At 40.6% G+C, this 18,721-nt stretch overlaps 1 protein-coding gene across 2 annotated transcripts in view; it reads left to right on the top strand.

Moving 5' to 3' along the window:
• The window catches only part of mks1 (MKS transition zone complex subunit 1), a 40,442-nt gene extending 24,810 nt beyond the window's left edge, over positions 1–15,632 (top strand). For both annotated transcript variants that reach the window (XM_060912959.1, XM_060912958.1), the window contains 10 exons: positions 105–161; positions 1,119–1,161; positions 2,514–2,576; positions 2,665–2,735; positions 6,134–6,203; positions 6,315–6,422; positions 6,665–6,798; positions 13,002–13,084; positions 13,188–13,285; positions 14,126–15,632. In XM_060912959.1, coding sequence (XP_060768942.1) covers positions 105–161; positions 1,119–1,161; positions 2,514–2,576; positions 2,665–2,735; positions 6,134–6,203; positions 6,315–6,422; positions 6,665–6,798; positions 13,002–13,084; positions 13,188–13,285; positions 14,126–14,229 — 831 coding nt within the window. In that variant the 3' untranslated portion in view covers positions 14,230–15,632. The remainder of the gene's footprint in view (positions 1–104; positions 162–1,118; positions 1,162–2,513; positions 2,577–2,664; positions 2,736–6,133; positions 6,204–6,314; positions 6,423–6,664; positions 6,799–13,001; positions 13,085–13,187; positions 13,286–14,125) is intronic.
• Positions 15,633–18,721: the final 3,089 nt, after the last annotated feature.

The raw sequence follows: 18,721 nt of genomic DNA, 5'->3' as shown, positions 1-18,721 counted from the left end.
TGTATCATAATTTATTGTCGCACAATATATCATGACATGCCTAGTTATGATAAGAGATATGTGTTTGTGTGTGAGAAAATAATTCTGCCTTTGTCTCTTTCCAGTTATACAGCCGCCATAAAGATTATCTCAGCAGCCTCGTTGGCCAGGATTTTGAAATGGTACAATTCATAGGTTACTGTTTGTTTATACCGAGAAACATCGTGTCGATCTTCTCAAACATTTTCCATGCATTCCTTTTGAATGATCTTGCATTGCACGAGTTGCCAGTTTACCATGTACACCTGTATCATGTCTATTTTAACACGAACACCTTCCATTTCAGAATTTATTCCATTTGAGGAACATCATTGCTAACTCTAGCCATCTGCCACTCTGAGCTGTGCTGAAATGAGTGTCACAGGCACAGTAGAGGTCTGCGCGGGACAGAATTTTCAGTCCCGCTCCCGTCCGCGCCTGCCATATTTTGTCCTGCTCCCGCCCGCAAATCCCGCATGATGCAGACGTTCGCGTTATTTCTCACGAAAGTTCTTGTCATTGGCTTGGGGAATTAAACATGCTGAGCTTAGCTGAGCTCTCCACTGACCGATCCTTCACCTAGCGTACGTAGCAAGGGTGCGCGTTGCCAGGCGGCATGCGCAGCTGAGGCTTTACAGAGATACCCATTGTGAGCTTCTCAATGGAGATTTCAAACACGGAAGAGCAGAAAGGAATCGGAAACGTACGCGAGATTAGACCGCATCCGCAAATTTAGGCATCTTAAAATGTTTTTATTAATGCCAAATAAAATATCCAGCACAAATTATATATGATAGACATAAATTAATAATTTATAAATTTTATTTTAAATACGTTTTTAGTTAGCGGGACTGCAGCTTATCACCTCTCCCGCATTGTGCACTCCCCCTCCCACCCGCGCCTGCAATGAGCTTTCAAAAATTTTCCCGCATCGCACTGCTTTGCGTTGGGTCCCGCGGGTCCCATGGGACTCCCGCGGGAGTGCAGGGCTCTAAGGCACAGCAGTGTTAATGGGGTTTTAAGAAACTGTGGATACTTACTGTCAGTTTACAAGCATTGATATAAATTGTTGATTACTTTGCAATTTTGTTGTGTTCCAGCCACCACCAGGATTTCTTCGTTTGATCGTTAACGGGGAGATAGGTCAGTATTACGAAAAAAAGAAAGAAAAGTTTGACTTGTACCACATGGGGTCAGAAGGTGTCATTGCTGTAACTCGCATCACAAGTTTATATTAATGCCTTTATTCTAATACGTTATCATTTTTCTGGAAACAGCTTGAATAAACAGGAATCTATACCACAGATGTGCCACATAAATTGATTAAAGACAGTGTAATTGTTGAGATGGTGAAGTTTTCTATGAGGAGACATTTATTAAAGCGAGACGGACTTTCGAATTCATAAAACCAATGAAATTTATTTCCCTCTGAAATTTGGTCATTGAACATTGGAATATGTTTATTTCTGTAATATCTCACTAAATATCAGGCCATTCTGTGGCTGGGAAGTTATTTAATTTGAGGGGATTCCTGAGCAAATAATGTGCATGCAATCGCTCACTTCACGCAGTCAAGCAGACCGAGGAAGTCCGTGTGCGCATGCGCAGGTTTACCACCTTCTTCTTCTTCTTTTGGGTTTTATGGCAGCTGGCATCTACAGGTTGACCTTTGACCGTGCACTGACAGTTACATCATTCTGTCGCTAAACGAACAGCTGATCACACCGAGGTGCTCGCTGACCACCGATATTTATTAGTTTGGTCCTGCGTTTCCTTTCCTTCGTATATAACATAACGTCTTTTCTTCTCGCTTTCCGTTACTGTAGTCGGCCTTTCACATTTCTTTCGCATCCTCCATTTTTCTTTCCTGTTTCAAATTTGTATCCCACAATGTCTTGCACAAACACGGAAAGCCCACCATGTGATGCATGGTGTAGTATCTTGAATTGGGTCATGGTGAAGCAAGTAAAAATAGCAGAGAATTTAGGGCCACTTGGCCTTAAATTCATTAATTTGTTCTATTTTAAAAAACCTAATAAAATTGGAAGTCTGTGATTCAATTTCAGTAGCTTTCGGTCCACTAAACAAAAATAATTGGGTGTCGGGAAAATTCTTTTTATGACCTACACTTGAAAAAGCTGAAAGGCAGTCTACCTTTAACGTTTTTTTTTTTTTTTTTAGGAAAGTTCACTGACCTTGCACAACGTTAAATATAAACATAAATGGATAAAAAGTACACCATGTCCTTCTTAAATAAACAGTAAATGTAACACTAAGTGTTGGAAAATTGCTGCCGTAGAAGAGGAATAACTGTTTTGGACATACTGTTGTAAGAAAATAAACAAATTCAGGGTGATAATGGTGTCACGGCACCACAGTGTTTTTACTCCTTACATAATTTCCATGGATTTGGTCTCAAGTCTTTTTAAAATATGCAAAGTCCTGTATATTTCTCCTTTTTTTTTCTTTTTTTTTCCTCTCCTTCTTTCCCCCAGTTTCTGCACAGGGCTATGAGTATGACAACTTATACATTCACTTCATCCTGGAGTTGCCAAACAGTAAGCAAGCCAAACGTCAGATTTCTATATCCGTTCATCTTGTTGTATAATCTTGGATTGGTAAGTAACGTTGTAATATTGATTTTAGATTGGTCCAGTGTGCCATCTCGGAGCCTGTCAGGTGTGACTCAGACATGCCGAACACGAACATTAGGCAAGGTAAGAAACAGATCATTGAGAAGGTGAATTCATAAATAAATGTTTAAAATAGTCATACAGTGAGGCAAAAAAGTATTTAGTCAGTCACCAATTGTGCAAGTTCTCCCACTTAAAAAGATGAAAGAGGCTTGTAATTTTCATCATAGGTACACTTCAACTATGAGAGACAAAATGAGAAAAAAAAATCCAGAAAATCACATTGTCTGATTTTTAAAGAATTTATTTGCAAATTATGGTGGAAAATAAGTATTTGGTCAAAAACAAAAGTTCATCTCAGTACTTTGTTATATACCCTTTGTTGGCAATGACAGAGGTCAAACGTTTTCTGTAAGTCTTCACAAGGTTTTCACACACTGTTGCTGGTATTTTGGCCCATTCCTCCATGCAGATCTCCTCTAGAGCAGTGATGTTTTGGGGCTGTTGCTGGGCAACACGGACTTTCAGCTCCCTCCAAAGATTTTCTATGGGGTTGAGATCTGGAGACTGGCTAGGCCACTCCAGGACCTTGAAATGCTTCTTATGAAGCCACTCCTTCATTGCCCGGGCGTTGTGTTTGGGATCATTGTCATGCTGAAAGACCCAGCCACGTTTTATCTTCAATGCCCTTGCTGATGGAAGGAGGTTTTCACTCGAAATCTCACGATACATGGCCCCATTCATTCTTTCCTTTACACAGATCAGTCTTTCTGGTCCCTTTGCAGAAAAACAGCCCCAAAGCATGATGTTTCCACCCCCATGCTTCACAGTAGGTATGGTGTTCTTTGGATGCAACTCAGCATTCTTTCTCCTCCAAACACGACAAGTTGAGTTTTTACCAAAAAGTTCTATTTTGGTTTCATCTAACCATATGACATTCTCCCAATCCTCTTCTGGATCATCCAAGTGCTCTCTAGCAAACTTCAGACGGGCCTGGACATGTACTGGCGTAAGCAGGGGGACACGTCTGGCACTGCAGGATTTGAGTCCCTGGCGGCGTAGTGTGTTACTGATGGTAGCCTTTGTTACTTTGGTCCCAGCTCTCTGCAGGTCATTCACTAGGTCCCCCCGTGTGGTTCTGGGATTTTTGCTCACTGTTCTTGTGATCATTTTGACCCCACGGGGTGAGATCTTGCGTGGAGCCCCAGATCGAGGGAGATTATCAGTGGTCTTGTATGTCTTCCATTTTCTAATAATTGCTCCCACAGTTGATTTCTTCACACCAAGCTGCTTACCTATTGCAGATTCAGTCTTCCCAGCCTGGTGCAGGTCTACAATTTTGTTTCTGGTGTCCTTTGACAGCTCTTTGGTCTTGGCCATAGTGGAGTTTGGAGTGTGACTGTTTGAGGTTGTGGACAGGTGTCTTTTATACTGATAACGAGTTCAAACAGGTGCCATTAATACAGGTAACGAGTGGAGGACAGAGGAGCCTCTTAAAGAAGTTGTTACAGGTCTGTGAGAGCCAGAAATCTTGCTTGTTTGTAGGTGACCAAATACTTATTTTACCGAGGAATTTACCAATTAATTCATTAAAAATCCTACAATGTGATTTCCTGGATTCTTTCCCCCCATTCTGTCTCTCATAGTTGAAGTGTACCTATGATGAAAATTACAGGCCTCTCTCATCTTTTTAAGTGGGAGAACTTGCACAATTGGTGGCTGACTAAATACTTTTTTTGCCCCACTGTATATAATAAGAATGTCTTATCCACCTGTACGGAAATGCATCGAAGAAAGAGTGATTGGCTTTATTGCTGTTTTTTTCATATTGATATCCAATATGTGGGTTACTGAAAACGTTTTTTGCAACAACAATAAAGGAAATGTCTTCAACATCAACAATGATCATGAATATTTCAATTTAAAACTTGACTAAGAATCGGCAGTGAGGGGTTTAAGTACAGAGAGGAGGTTTAAATGCCTCAACAAACAATGCTTTGTATATGTGTTTATTATTCTATCCACATTCACTGGATATGAGCAATCATGCGCTGATTGGCTACTCTACTACTTGGATATCAACTCGTATACCATGAGTAGAAAAAAACAAAATGGCGGCGCGTGTTGCTGAACCAACCAAGGAAGAAATAAAAACTCTACACGAAAACAAATCCCCAAAAAATACAAAAAAAAAAAAAGCAACCAAATATGGGGAAAATAGTATTTGATGGTAAGAACGTATTTTTTTCAATAATAATAATAATAATTATTATTATTATTATTATAGCATTTTTCATAAATTACTACTGTCATTTTGCCGGTTTGTTTTTATTCTTCATCTTTTAAGCATTAAAACTTGAATTTTTTTTAGCCTGGTTCAAAAGTTCAAAGAAGTTTGAAAATTACAAAACTGAAATGTCCAAGGAAGAATTAAATAAATGTCTAAAACTATTATACCTCGGCAAGACGGCGCTTTCTACAAAAAAAAACAACAACGCTAAAGTCAATTTGTGCAGCCATCGATAGGTTTTTAAGAAGTCTGCCTAAAGCTAGCCGCACACTATGCTGATTTTCAGCGTACCGAGCCAACTGAAGTCGCGAGTCAGGCGTAAAGACTAGTTTTTGATGGTACCGACTCATCTCACAGCCGATTCGAAAAACTAATCGGGAGCCAGACTGATCAGCGAGAGTCGCTAGCAATAGCCAATCATATCTTTCGCATATAACACGTGACATCATTAAACACAATTTCTAGCGCGAGAAATACGTGTTGGTAGCACCTAATGCAGGTATATACTGTAATTCCATAGACTGAAGCTTTATCCATAGACACAGTGGGCTGGAAAGCCACTCTGCTCAAGTTGTGTGGCTGAATTCCAAATCGCTTTAACTCCCCTATATAAGTGCACTAATTAAGGTTGGAAATAATAGCTCATGCAGCCTAGATAGCGCGCTACATATTCCATGTTGTGTCATTTGTAATTCAGCCTGTAGCATCTTCAAGTGTTGGCTTTAACAGTAACTATATCCAATAGCCAATCACAAAGCTACGTCACGTGATATTTAGCGGAATGTTTGTTATGATGCTTAGTTCGCATAATCTCATTTGGTGTCGCTTCAATCGCGACTGCACTCGTCAACAGTCGTGAGTTAGTCGGGGATATGTGCGTGCCCTGTCGGGAGTCGGCTCTGAAATGGGTCAGTTCGGTACCGCGTGGATCGGCGTAGTGTGCGGCTAGCTTAAGTGGAAATGATTTTGTTGGATGTTTTGTATAAAGTTTTTATTTTTCGAATTTGCAAAAAATAAAAATGCCCGGTTCCTCAAAATCAAGTGAATGTGGATCGAATAAAACAGTTATTTAATTCAATCTTGTCATACATGGCTTATAGCCATCAGCTCATGTATGACTCGATTTCATGGAATAACTGTTAAATGTATAGAGCTACAGAGCAACCGATCGAGGTGTGTGTTCGTTGTCCAGGACAATGTGGCTTTCTTCTCCTACCCGTTCAGTTTTGAATCCTTCTTCAGGAAAGAAGACGAGTCAGAGGGTGCGTACTCTGAGGCTTTTTTTTTCTTTTCTAGTATGTATAGCTTTACAATAAAGTTAAAAAAACAACAACACACATATATGTAATCATTTATACTGGGCTTGTTTGTAGAGTCATTGCCTCAGTGGCCAGTGCTGTACTTCAGGGTTCTGTCACTGGACTTCTGGCAGCGCTACAGAACCGAGGGCTATGGTTACCTGGTCTTACCCCCAACACCTGGTAAGACTTCTCTTCCACCATCATGCCTTCACTTGTCTTGAGGGATGGATCACAACTGATCCTTGGGTTCTGTTTGGGTCAGAACTCTACTAAATGGAGAAAATTAACATTGATGATGTTAAAAGATCATTTTGATCATTGTTATGCTGGATAATTATAAGTTAGAACATGATGGGGGGTTTTCCCCCTTCCTTTTTTTTTCTCTCTCTTTGTGTGTGTGTGTGTGTGTGTGTGTGTGTCAGGGTCTCACAGAGTGACCTGTCACACTTGGAGGCCGCTGCAGACCAGCACAGTGGCTGAACTGAGACGTTTCTTTATTGGCGGCGCTTCTGAACTCGAAGACATCAGTGACGTCAGAATACCAGGAACATTCAAGGTAGCAGCGACAAAATGTAGTTCAGTATATGAACTGAGTGCTATGTACACTTGGACACTTTTTGTGGTGTGCTGTTCTGGTTAAGTAATCAACAATAATGCAAATAAAAAGGACTCGATTTTGCAATGCAAGAGTAAACCATAATTTTGGTTGTGGACCAATTTTAGTTCATGATATCATTAAGTAATATTGGCTGGCTTTTTTCATGGTATATCAGATGTATTCCATTCAGCTAGCATGATATTTAATGAGTCAAAGATGAGTAGCTGAATGGAATATATCTGATATACCATGAAAAAAAAGCCATTATTATTATACATACATACACACACCCTCTTCATATCAGCATTCTCAAGGGCCAATGTTAGCTTACCCATGACTCGGTGCTGTTAGGGCAGCAGTCCAGTTACCTTCCAGCCAGTGTAGCAGTAGCGTTAGCAAAGGCTAATGCTAGCTTACCCGCGACTTGGCGCTGTTAACACGCGGCAGTCCAGTTACCTTCCAGCTGGTGTAGTGTTAGCGAGGGCCAATGCTAGCACAGTCAAGCCGAATATCATTATTTTCCCTGTGTAATTTACTTAGCTACTTTTAAAATCAACATCGAAAACTACACAGAACGGAGTGACCTGGCAGGCAAAATTTTCTCAAAATCTTCCAGTTTTAACGAAGCAAACCTCGCGGCTATGTTTGTTTACAAATTGCCAGTCACTTGCTAGAGCAGAAGTTTTACATCTCCGAGGTGTCCCTTTTCCAGTTTTTCGATGTCCATTGGTATGTTTTTCTCATATAAATATGTGTGAAGAATTACATAATGAAGTTTTGGTAGCCTTTCGGGTGTTCAGCACGTCTTCGGTTTATTTATTTAGTGCTTAATTATAGCATAGCTAAGCCTAGGAGTAGCACTGGATTAGCCTCGTCTTCTCTCTTTCCCGGCAGACAAAGAAATGATTGTGCGCATCCGCAGCAGAAAAGTTTTGTCACTGGATCGTCACATGAGCTCTGATGTGTGATGTGTCGTCTTGACAGCATACAGTATTCTAACAATATTGCACATTCATTCTCCATGGGGTAGAGTGGCGTAATCATAGACATATAAACATAGACGCCGTATTGAGCTGGTGGCCCGTTGCTGGGATATGTCAGAGTGTCCGCCATATTGGCTGTGGCAAATCTTCCCCGTAAACCAATGCAAGTAAATAGACTGAACTTCATAAAGCCCCTTTCTACAATAATATTTAACTCGATGCCTTTTATTCACACATTAAGACACACACGTATATATTTGGGAAACAAACAGGCATCAAAACAACATATATAACTTTTAATGTGATGGTTATAAGTAGTGTGCGAAATACCCTGTACACTGCAAACTAGCGACAGATACGCAATAGATAGCTCAGGTAAGCTAATCAGTCAGCATACCGTAGCAAGCTACCAAAACCTGAGGCCACAATAACCAACCTACAAGACTGAATATGATAAATGATGGAAATAATGGAAAAACTGGAAATGGTGAATGAAAATAAAAATTTACTGTTTTATTTATTGAGTCACCACACAGACCTGCTCTCGTTGAATAAAGTGAGCTGAATGACCGCCAAACAGAGTTCGGCCAGGTTCTAACGCCATACCAAAACAAAATACATCACTGATTCTTTCACATTCAGAAAGGTTAAAAACATTCATCATACGTTCAAAAACGTTCATCATAGTGTGGCACTGTATTATCTAATTCTCACTGCTTATAACTATACACCTACCCGGTGGAGATGAGCTGGGAAACTGAAGACTGAAGGAACAGCTCCCTCTCTGATCCTGACTGTCTGACCTGTTCTGTCAAAATCCTCCGTTCTGAAGTGTTCACTGTAGAGCATGGATGACGGAGTAGCAGAAAACCCTTCCCGTCGCACAGCTGTCTCCCACTGCTTTTTCATGTCTTTTATTTTTGGGAAACCTACATAGTATGTGAAAAGTTAGCTAAGCAACTAACAACAATCAGCGTAGTTACGAAGGAAATACTTCGTTGTTTGGAGACAGGTTTCACCGAGCGGCTATTATGCACAAGACTTCATATTAGCCACAAAGTCAGAAAAATCTGTTCGTAAAATTACGTTATAATGACCAAATACAATGAAAAGTATTTTTCCAGTCTCACCTGTGAAAGGTAATCCCATGTGATCTCGTTTGGACGGTAAACCTGTTGGTACAGTTAAACGCAGCACATGAATGAGGCATCTTTATTCTCGGCTACTGTCTAGACATTATACCAGAGACGGGTGAAGAATCTCCACTTTGCCACATCCAATATGGCGGCAAGGATGACGTATGATTCTACGCAGAAGGCGGCGTCTATGTTTATATGTCTATGGGCGTAATATATGGAGGATAAGCGATATAATATTGCATGCTAGGGCTGTAACGATATCTCATCTCATCTCATTATCTCTAGCCGCTTTATCCTTCTACAGGGTTGCAGGCAAGCTGGAGCCTATCCCAGCTGACTACGGGCGAAAGGCGGGGTACACCCTGGACAAGTCGCCAGGTCATCACAGGGCTGACACATAGACACAGACAACCATTCACACTCATTCACACCTACGCTCAATTTAGAGTCACCAGTTAACCTAACCTGCATGTCTTTGGACTGTGGGGGAAACCGGAGCACCCGGAGGAAACCCACGCGGACACGGGGAGAACATGCAAACTCCACACAGAAAGGCCCTCGCCGGCCCCGGGGCTCGAACCCAGGACCTTCTTGCTGTGAGGTGACAGCGCTAACCACTACACCACCGTGCCGCCCGGCTGTAACGATATGCGTATCGAAATCGCGATACGCAGAGCCACGATCCGTGTCGCGATACAAGAAGGCAGAATCGCGGTACACCCTTTCAAACTTCTCCTCAGCCCAAAAACAGAGGCGCTTCCAAACTTCAATTTATGAATACTTTACTTTTTATTTAAATTACATTTTAAACTTACTTAAATTACTTTTATTTTTTTATATCTATTAGTAAGTCGTTTTTTCGCCGATCTGCGACAATCTTCTGCGAGTCACGCAACGTCCACACTCGCCACTGGCAGAGCATTCATTTCTTTTAAGCGGTCGCCATTCTGGTTGCGACGCGGGGAGCGAATCTGTAAACAAGCAGCTCATTGGCTGGCTAGGTGTGCCACAAGCCAATCACAATCACTTGACCGGAAAGGCATGCAGTGTTGCCAGATTGGGCGGGTTTAGGTGCTTTTTGGCTGGTTTTGAACATATTTTGGGGTGGAAAACGTTAGCAATATCTGGCAACACTGAAGGCATGTCTGCTTGGGCGGAAGCCTTCTGCGGCAGTTACATTTTGACACGCGAGCAATGTTTCACCATAAAAATTCCGTAATTTCCATCGGTTTTCCGCGATCACAGAAAATCATTGGCCCTATGAGAGTGAGACAGTGAGAGAGCCCTCCGCCCCAAAAAAAATCTTAACGGATTTACACGATTTGGAAAAATGACTTTTTCAGAACCGAAAAAAACAGAGCTTCCGGCTCAACAGTATTATTTTGAGAAATAAAACAATCTTTGGATATACATTTGTTCATTTTTGCATACATATTACTCATTCTCTGCAGTGGTCTGAATTATTTGTTATTAAATAGTTAATGTAAGTAAGTAAATGTTAATAAGTCAAATTTACTACTTTTAAAAAAACATTTTAAAAAATCGTGGGCGTATCGAATCGTGGGTCAAAAATCGTGATACGAATCGAATCGTGAGTTGGGTGTATCGTTACAGCCCTATTGCATGCCATCAATAAACCCGCTATAAGGGAATAGAACACGTGTTTTTATTCCATCGAAAAAGTGTCCTGTATGTATAATAATTCCTGGTATTGCGGCTATAACCAGCTTGTCATATTACCAAGAAAGTGCAAACGTCTCCATCGAGAAGACTCTCCTGTGGTGGAAAACGTCTCTAACTGATACAAAGCTCTAACACTGAATACTTCTAAGAAAAATGTTAAATAAACATAACATCGCTTTAATATAAGGAGTTTCATTAATATACGCCTTGCAGCCAGAAGTATCGTCAGAGCTGCTGTTTATAGAAAACGAATGAGTACTTTCTGACCAGTCAGAATTGAGAAATCTCATAGTGCTGTGGTATAAATGTTCACAGAAACCCTTATTTAAAATATGCTACAAGGACCGATTTAATAGTCATAACAAAAACATTTAATAATATTTGGTTGTCTGTATATTACGTGGATTGTTCAGTGTTCCGCTCAGAATTTAAGGAAGGAATGAATGTTAAAGGTAGACTGCCTTTCAGATTTTTCAAGTGTAGGTACCGTATTTTCCGGACTATACGTCGCTCCGGAGTTTAAGTCGCATCAGCCAAAAAATGCATTATGAAGACGAAAAAAACATATATACGTCGCACCGGACTATAAGTCGCACTTTTTTGAAGGGTTATTCTATCCATAGAATCTGTGATTGTATCTGATAAGCGGCGCGTGGTTACTGCGCGACTGCATTGTTTATTTAATAAACGAACAGCTGAGCAGTGATAACGCGCCCTTTGCCCTGTAAGTAGCCTAGTCTGATTATTTTAAATATCTACTACTATCTTTAATACTATCACTATCGTTATTACTAATAGCCTATATTATTATTATAACTAATATTAGTAGCCTATTACTGATGCATTAATCAGTTTGCTTTTAGAATATTTTTACCGGTAGGGCTTATTATCGCCCCATGGCTCTTTCATCTGTGTTATTAAAGCTGTAGTCATCATCGAGGAGTGTCATTCTTCATTTTTGTCGAATTTTATTTCATCAAATCAGAGGTCAAGTAGGCTATAGGTATATCATCTCCAAAGACAGGTACGGTAGTAAAAACAACCGTCTAGTGAAAAAAAACAACAACCGCTTTTAAATCCCCTACTTAAATCCTTAAAATGAGTCATTTAACTCATGTCTTGTGTGATCTGATCTCCAATGGTGAAATAAACCGGTTGTGATGAGTACAGTCTGTTATTTTAGAAGATAAATGTAATATATAATTTAATATATAGACTAATAAAAATTAATATTTTATAATATAATATCACGACATATTACTGTCTGTAACTGTTTGTCACTAAAGCGTTTTCTAAGATCATAATGTCTGATAATATTATTATTATTATTATTATTATTATTATTTTACACACACAAGCGCATGTGCGTAAAGTTAGTAAACCATCCCCCGCCTTTTTTTTTTTTTTTTTTTTTTTGAGTCGCCGGACCCACCCACCTCCTGCGTTCTGGGACCTCCCACTTCACAAATTAAGCACTGCCTAAAATCACTACATAACTTATTTAAATAACTATAGGCCTGTCATTAATAATAAAACACAGGTCAATCAAGTTTATCAAGCTGACGATTTCACTCCAAATCAGCAAATCCATTGAATTCCTCATCCTCGGTGTCGCTTCTGAACAACTCTGCCTCCAGCAGCAGATGAAGCGCCGTTTCCTCTTCTTCTGCATGGCTGTCGTCAGACTCAGCATCAGCTCCAGTTATTCCGCGGTGAAAAAAAAAAAAAACGTATATACGTCGCACCGGAGTATAAGTCGCATGGCCAGCCGAACCATGAAAAAAAAGTGCGACTTGTAGTCCGAAAAATACGGTAATAAAAAGAATTTTCCCTGACACCCAGTTATTTTTGTTCAGTGGACTGAAAGCTACTGAATTCGAGTCACAGACTTCCAATTTTTAGTTTTTTTAAAATGGAACAGTTAATGAATTTATTTCCACGTGGCCCTAAATTCTCCACTATTTTTTTTCCTGCTTCACCATGACCCAATTCAAAATACTACATCATGCGTCACATGGTGGGCTTTCCTTGTTCACGCAAGGCATTGTGGGATGCAAATTTGAAACGGGAGAGAAAAACGGAGGACGTGAGTGCGTGAATGAAGTGTGAAAGACCAACTACAGTAATGGAAGGCGAGTAGAAAAGACGTTATGTTATATACGAAGGAAAGGAAACGCAGGACCAAACTAATAAATATCGGTGGTCAACGAGCACCTCGGTGTGATCAGCTGTTCGTGTCCGTGCACGGTCAAAGGTAAACCTGTAGATGGCAGTAATGCAACGCTGGATTTTTATGAAATAGAAAGGCCGTCTCGCTTTAACAGTGCATACTTGACTAACTTTTATTTTGTACAAGGGGGATCGTCTGAGTCGGTTTGGGTTTCGCACACAGACGACAGGGAGCGTCACTTTCAGCCTGAACTGCATCCAGCATGCTCGGTGAGCTTAAATGAAGCATCTTCCTAAAGCTCCTATCCAGTCCATTAAACACATGATTTTTAAACTTTTGTCATAATGTGAGTGTGTTGCTGTTTTATTGCAGGGCGTTCGTGGAGGCCAGTGCTCTCAAGAAGAGACAGCAGACTGTTTTAGACCAGCTGGGTGGCCACAGTCAGAAAGGATCTGTTTATAACGTGCTAGGTGAAGCCTGATATCAGAAGATTTTAGGGGTGTTCACACGGCACATATTTGCATCGATGCTGCACCGATTGTATGTTGTTGCGATATATCTTACACCGGTGTAAATTTTGTGGAGCGTTCACACGTCACAACCCTGCTTACTAGAGAGAAGCGTGTTAGCACCGGTGCAGCCCCGCTTGCGTTCACACGGCAGTTTTTGCGACCGTGCTATACGATAGTAATAATGCGGAAATGAAATATGCGCATGCGTGAAAATGTACTTCCTTTTCCCGGTTGTCATGGCATCACCAAGTGCCGGGAAAACCACGTGGATGAAGACACCAGTGTTGCCAGATACTGCTGACGTTTTCCAGCCCAAAATATGTTCAAATCCGCCAAAATGCACTTAAAACCGCCCAATCTGGCAACACTGGAAGACACGCAGTTCTGTTGTTGTTGATATTCGCCATTTTGGAAGCGCAAAATACCAAGATGCAAATTATGCAATGCCCGTATGTAATCAACTCTCCTCACGCGTAGCGAGTCTACCCCTGTAGCGTTCAGACGTCCCATTTTATATCGGTGCTGCCTCGCAAACTAGCATTTACTCCGGAGTAAATTTCTTACACCACCTCCCGAGCAGGGTTAGATTTGCACCGGTTTAAGCAGCTTTCAGGGGCGACACCGCTATAACTTTGTACCGTGTGAACGCCCGACCGGGGCAGCCCCGGTGCTACACCGGAGTAAAAGTTGCCGTGTGAACACCCCTATTAACACACTACACCAGACACAGCAGCCAATCAGAGCCTTGTATCTTGTGTGTGTGTGTGTGTGTGTGTGTGTGTGTGTGTGTGTACACAGAGGCGTTCCAGAGGGCTCGTAAGCGGATGCAGGAAGCCAGAGAGAGTCTGCCCAGAGATCTGATCAACACCACTGGACCAGTCAACACCGAATCCTCAGCATGAACATGTTGCAGTCTCTTTCTCTAAAGAGCAGTGTTTTTCTACAGTATCTGTACATAGCTAGTTTGTATAAACACATGCAAGTTGTATTTTTCAACTTCACATATTATGCGCCCCCTCCCTTTGGACTAGTTTAACCTATTATTAAGAAATTATCACAACCCAAATAATCGCTACTAAAGGGATTTATTACAGACACCAAGCACCAGCACAACACTGAGCAGCAGAGAGCGCCAGAATCATGACTACATGCCACGGAACCCCTTACAGATTAAACTGATTTATTAATACGAGTTTATTCGAGGGTTTTAAATTAAATTAGTCCAAATCAAGGTCATTACATTTTTGAATAATTTCATTAATGCTTCTCTCCAGGAAACAAAAAAACCCAATGCCTCCATAGTGCCGTCATATCCACTACCGTTCAAAAGTTTGGGGTCACCCAGACAATTTTGTGTTTTCCATGAAAAGTCACACTTTTATTTACCACCATAAGTTGTAAAATGAATAGAAAATATAGTCGAGACATTTTTCTGGCCATTTTGAGCATTTAATCGACCCCACAAATGTGATGCTCCAGAAACTCAATCTGCTCAAAGGAAGGTCAGTTTTATAGCTTCTCTAAAGAGCTCAACTGTTTTCAGCTGTGCTAACATGATTGTACAAGGGTTTTCTAATCATCCATTAGCCTTCTGAGGCAATGAGCAAACACATTGTACCATTAGAACACTGGAGTGAGAGTTGCTGGAAATGGGCCTCTATACACCTATGGAGATATTGCACCAAAAACCAGACATTTGCAGCTAGAATAGTCATTTACCACATTAGCAATGTATAGAGTGGATTTCTGATTAGTTTAAAGTGATCTTCATTGAAAAGAACAGTGCTTTTCTTTCAAAAATAAGGACATTTCAAAGTGACCCCAAACTTTTGAACAGTAGTCTACGTAGGCAATTTCCTGGACTAAAGAAACTGATATTTGCTCCAAGATGCCTCACATGTTTCTAGTGATAAAAATTCTGACTTTTTTCAGCTACTTGGATCACATTTTATGTTGTGGAATGTCCATGAAACAAATTAATTAACAGTTATTCCACGAAATCAAGTCGCCCATGAGCTGATGGTCGACGAGGCATGTAGCACCGAGTCGGTTATAAGCCATGTACGACAAGATTGAGTGGAATAACTGTTTCATTCTATCCACATTCACTGGATTTTGAGAAACGGAGCATTTTTATTTAATTTTTAAAAAACTTTTTGAAAGTATTTTTTTAAACTTTATACGAAATGTCTGACAAAATCATTTCTGCTTAGAATGTAAACAAACCAGCGCAATGACAGTAGCAATTTGTGAAAAATGCAATAATAATTCTTGAAAAATAAAAAAGATACATTCTTGCATCAAATACTTTTATTCCATATTTTGTTGCGCTTTTTGGGGGGGGTTGTTTTTGAATAGAATTTTTATTTTGTCCTTGGTTGGTTCGGCAACACGCACCACCATTTTCTTCTTCTTTAGGGTTTTTTAGCAGTTGGCAAACCAACTTAAAGGTGCATTACCACCACCGACTGGGCTGGAGTGTGGAACAGGGTTGTTTTGTTTGTTTGTTTGTTTGTTTTGGGGGGGATTATTCTTTTAGCCATTTCTGTTTCTTTTAAATACTTGATAGCAAAGTGATGTATCTGACTTGATGTGCGCCACCATTTTGTTTTTCTCTACTCATGGTATATGAGCTGATATCCTAGTAGTAGAGTAGCCAATCAGAGAACACGATTGTTCATATCCAGTGAATGTGGATAGAATAAATTTTATTACCCCAGCTATAAACAGTTGTTCTCTCACCAACCTCCTTTTTCTCTCTCTTCTGATGTTAAGAAGACGAATAAATAAATAAACAGTTTGTCATCTTAATGAGAAATTTCATAGTCCTCAGTCCTAAGAACTTTCAAGTGAACTTGGGAAATCTTACTGGCTGTTAAATTGCTCTCTGACACTGGAGACTCCTTCCAAAAAAAACCATACAGTACCTAATGCTACGTTTTGTAATTTGTTTATTAGCCATAGAGTATGTGGCGTGTTCTCCATACAGGCAGGTATGATCAGCGTACACTCTATATGTGTGTATTAGTGTGTTTAGAGTGATGAGGGACAGTATTAAAGAGAGGGTGAGAAACAGCTGTGCAGAGTCAGAGTGGATCTCACAGCTGTGTAAGACGGCTGTGCACGATATTTGAGGTGCTCTTCAGAAACCCGGCCTCTTGGGTTACAGTCTCCAAGGAGGACATGACAAGACAAAAAACATTTTCGTATTGTAACCCAGAGTTTTGTTGTTCTGTTCATCATCAGGGTGGTGTGAAGTTCTTTACTTACTTCTTGACTTGTATTAAAGTTAACAAGACAAATGATCGCAGGTTGCCATGTTACACCTAACCTGAAGACTTTTCCCTGGCAGAAAACTTACTGACTGTTACAGATTGCTGACACTGGAGACTCCTTCCATAAATGCCAAACAAATATCTCCTTGCAGAAAGCGTCATCCTGTACACAATAATGGATCTCTTTATCTACTAACAGTAGTGCTTTAGTGTCTAGCAGATGTCAATATTTCATTTCTGTGATGAAACTGGTGATTTTTACGCAATTACTCCATGTATTCTCAATTCAAAACCGCATGTAACAAGTCATGCGTAACTTGACTACTTGTCCACTGGGGGAGAAGCCGATCTGAAATTTGCTTGTATGGCTTCACAAGTGCCACCTGTGGTTTTTCTAAAAGAAAGTCCAAGGTCTTAATTATCCCTGAGCTCCACAGCAGCTGGCCCCATCCGTACAACTTCATCAGTCAAGGTCGTTGTTAGTAAAGCTCTGGAACGAGCACGCTGCCTTTACACTGACTGACATTTTTATTTTGGTGGCAGAAGCATGAAACATTTTCTCTCCTCCAGCATGGCATTTTTAACAAGTTCATAGGTGTGTCCTTTATGTAATGCCTGCACCATAGACCTTTGGTCTAAACTTATTTCCTCCAGCGAGCTGTCATCTATAATTACAGCCTCCATAGTTTTAGCTCCTGTCACTTCAACAAACTACAGTTACTTTCTCCAAGGATCTGTCACCTGTTGTTACTTTCTCCAAGGATCCCTCGCCCACAGTTTCCTTCTCCAAGGATCCCTCATCCACGCTTTCTTTGTCCAAGGACCCCTCGGCCATGCTCGTTTTCTCCAAGGATCCTTCAGCCATGCTTTCTTTGTCCAAGGATCCCTCACCCATGGGTTTTTTTTTTTGTACAAAGATCCCTCACCCACGCTTTCTTTCTGCAAGGATCCCTCGCCCATGGTGGTTGTTTTTTTGTTTGTTTGTTTTGTTTTTTGTCCAAGTAGCCCTTGCCCATGCTTTTTTGGTCCAAGGATCCCTTGCCCATGCTTTCTTTCCCCAAGGAGCCCTCACCCATGGTTATTTTCTTAATATAGCCATCACGTAAATGGCATGGTGGTATCCATGGTAAGCCTGACCACCCTGACTAAGATGACGTGGTTACTAATAATGATTGACTGAATGAATTAATATCCATTACCTGTTGTTATTTTCTCCCAATTAGGGAGCTGTAGTTGAGCATTTCATTCCACATAGTGCTTCTGAGGCTGGTCTGACTGAAAACCGGGATAATCAAAAAGCAAATATTGATGTCTCCGGAGCACAAATTCCTTCCTTAACAAATCCACTTTTGTACATAAGCCTTGTCAAGCCATTCTTGGAAATCCATGCTCTAAGGTAAACAAGCAGTAAGATCTCAGGTTTTAGGCTGTGTAACTAAACGAATTATTGTTAGTTCTGGTTCAGATTTGGTCTAAACACCTCAGGGCAAAAGTTCTCATTATTCACTTTTTGTTCATCTCTAAATATGTGATTATGGAGATAAATGGATACAGCATAGCTTTTAACAGCAGTGTACAGTCTTATTGGGCTGAGCCAAGTTGTAGCAGCTGTAACAAATCTCAAACACAGATAAACATTGTCTGGTTCACTGCTTTACTATTTTTCATGAGTCAATAACAAATAGAGTGTAGTGTAAACTGAGTATTATACCTTTTTATGGTAGTGACAAGGCTAATATCTGTGCTCTCAAGGCCGTATGTAATCCCTGCTTTATTTAAAAAAAAAAAAAAAAACCTGCTTTAGTCTGAGTGCTGTGTGACCATCGAGGTTATCCTATTTTTGACAGTAGGACCCCCCCCCCCCCCCCCCCCACATGCACACGGTTGTCTTTTTGTCTTAGTGAGGACCTCCTTTTGACACAATTGTTAATGCGGCTAAATTAACCTTTGAGGAAAAAAGACCAGCCAAAGGTCTTCACAAGGTTAAAACGGTCATATATTAAATTTCATAAAGAGTATATTTGGCCCCATTAAAAAGAAAAGCACAGCCAGACACACACAATCCCTTCCCTCTTTCGCTCACACATGCACAGACATACTGAGTGGCTTGTCATGGGAT

The sequence above is a fragment of the Neoarius graeffei genome, chromosome 28, assembly GCF_027579695.1.
Source record: "Neoarius graeffei isolate fNeoGra1 chromosome 28, fNeoGra1.pri, whole genome shotgun sequence".
Classification (NCBI taxonomy): domain Eukaryota; kingdom Metazoa; phylum Chordata; class Actinopteri; order Siluriformes; family Ariidae; genus Neoarius; species Neoarius graeffei.
Note: the sequence above shows the minus strand (reverse complement) of the source record. Positions and strands in the feature narration are given on the sequence as shown.